At 40.7% G+C, this 2,344-nt stretch overlaps 1 protein-coding gene across 1 annotated transcript in view; it reads left to right on the top strand.

Annotated features, from left to right (window-relative positions):
- Positions 1 to 637: 637 nt before the first annotated feature.
- Positions 638 to 2,344, top strand: part of c1qtnf12 (C1q and TNF related 12) — a gene marked incomplete at its 5' end in the record, with an annotated part of 21,101 nt that continues 19,394 nt past the window's right edge. Inside the window, 2 exon segments of the mRNA XM_014024454.1 lie at positions 638 to 742; positions 838 to 949. Of these exon segments, the coding sequence (XP_013879908.1) occupies positions 638 to 742; positions 838 to 949 (217 nt within the window).

Below are 2,344 nucleotides of genomic sequence, written 5' to 3'. Positions count from 1 at the left end.
TGGGTTGCTTTGGCTTTATGTTTTGGCTCATTGTCCATCTGTAGGATGAAACAGACCAATCAGTTTGGCTGCATTTGTCTGATCTGAGCACACAGTCTGGCTCTGAATACCTCAGAATTCATTGGGCTGCTTCTGACCTGTGTCTTATCAATAATCACTAGTGACCCAGTGCCACTGGCAGCCATCACACTGCTCTGCTGTGTTTTACACATGATGATGTGCTTTGGATCATGAACTGTACCACGCCTTCACCAGACTTTTCTCTTTCCATCATTCTGGTAGAGGTTGATCTTGGTTTCATCTGTCCAAAGAATGTTCTTCCAGAACTCTGCTGCTTTTTTACATGTTTTTAACTAAGTCTAGTCTAGCCTTTTTATTCTTGAGGCTTATGAGTGTCTTGCAGCGTGCAGTGAAGCCTCTGTATTTACTTTCATGCAGTCTTCTCTTTATGGTAGATTTGGACATTGATAACCTTCCTCCAGGAGAGAGCTGTTCACTTGGTTGGCTGTTGTGAAGGGTTTTCTCTTCACCATGGAGATTATTCTGCCATCATCCACCACTGTTGTCTTCCTGTTTGTCCTGTTTATCTTCCTGTTTGTGCCATCACAAACAATATGATTTCTCTGTGTCTCTGCAGGTTTCTGAGCACCAGAGGGTGGATCCTCTGGGATCATGGATGGATTTTGTTAAGAGACCAGTTGGAAACTTTCCTGCAAAATGTCGCAAACGCAAGCGTCCCCTGGTAAACCCACTGATGACGCACATTTTTATAAAATGAAATGATTTTTGGGTCAAGTTCGAAGCGTGAACCTGTTTTGTGTGCTTTCTGTCCTTTAGCCAGGCCCACCTGGTCCTCCAGGTCCACCAGGCCCCCAAGGACCTCCTGGATCTCCAGGAGCTGAAGTGACCCAGGAAGTTCTTCTGCAGGAATTCAAAGAAATGATTAAAGGTAGGAAGCTGCTGTTTTCTAATTTATATATTTTAATTTTGCAGTTGGTGAGAAACTGCATTCCCTGTGAATGACTTCAGTGAAGCTAAAAATCAGAGAACATTAGCTAAAAGTTAAATAGAACAAAACACTGGGTAAAATTCACCAAAATCCTGGCTAAAAAAAATAAACGTAGAAAAAGGCTAGTTAAAAGTATCAAACAGCTACCTAAAAACTAAATATAGATGAACAGATAAAAGAAAAAAAATGTATCACAACGGTAGCTAAAAGCTTAAAGTAGCATAAGATAACAAAAATAAAAGATTTCAAATAACATGTTTTTTGGAGGTACTGAAGGATTCCCAGTTTATTCAATGAGGAAAATAAGGGTAGTAAAAATAATGTTTTGAAATGTGTAAAAGATTAAGGGTGCGTTCACACCAGGAAAGTCCTTTGGGTATACTTGTTTGGTGCACATCAAAAACAGATTATATATTTTTCCTTTGGCGTGGTTTGCAAGCGGACTATAATTTATAAACCAAACCACACTGGTGACAGTCATTGCTCCCAWTGGACATAAATGACGGGGGCGGGACAGAGCACGGACCAGGAAATAAAGATGGTGCTGTTATTAAAACTGCAATACCATTTAGAGTTTCCAGAGCAGCTCATTGAAAAGTGGTTTCACAATGATATACTTATAATTTTGTGATAGCGTTGGTAAATGCTTGCTGCAACCCAAAGGAGACAAGATGCTCTACGTTTCCTGACCCATAACGGCTCAATGTTTGTAGCGTAGTGGTAGTGGTAGTGACACTGAAGGGCTAATTGTTGCCATGTTGGTTAGCAATGATGGCTCGTGAAGTGCAGAAAGACACGTTTCCTGTAGTTGGTTCTYTTCAAAGCTGGTCTGTATTCACACCGGAAGCGAACCACATCAGAGTTTGTTTGGAAGTGGACCGAGACCACGTTATAAATGGATCTCAGTCCAGTTGTTTGGTCCTCACCAGGATTCGCATGAGTGTATTCACACCTGAATAAAAGGTGCAGACCAAAGGTGGAAACAGACTTTGATCTGTTTAAAGCGGACCAAATGTGTCGGGTGTGAATACACCCTTTAAAACAAAAGTCCCAGCAGCTGTTTTCAACATAAGCTGCATGTTTTTGTTACATAGCTAAGATAGTGAAAAGTCTGCAGAAATAGTAAATGGCCTGAACTTATCTAGGGCTTTATCAAGMTCCAATGGACTCCACAGTGCTCTACACCAGGGGTTCTTAACCTTTTTGACCTCGGGGCCCAATTTGTTCAACATAAAGTGACACGAGGCCCAGTCACACATTACCAATGTACGGATCAAAATGATAATTATTATAAATCTTGGTTTAATTTTTACTGTATTTACATCATAACTAAAC

Source organism: Austrofundulus limnaeus, unplaced genomic scaffold (genome assembly GCF_001266775.1).
Source record: "Austrofundulus limnaeus strain Quisiro unplaced genomic scaffold, Austrofundulus_limnaeus-1.0 Scaffold423, whole genome shotgun sequence".
NCBI lineage: Eukaryota > Metazoa > Chordata > Actinopteri > Cyprinodontiformes > Rivulidae > Austrofundulus > Austrofundulus limnaeus.
Note: the sequence above shows the minus strand (reverse complement) of the source record. Positions and strands in the feature narration are given on the sequence as shown.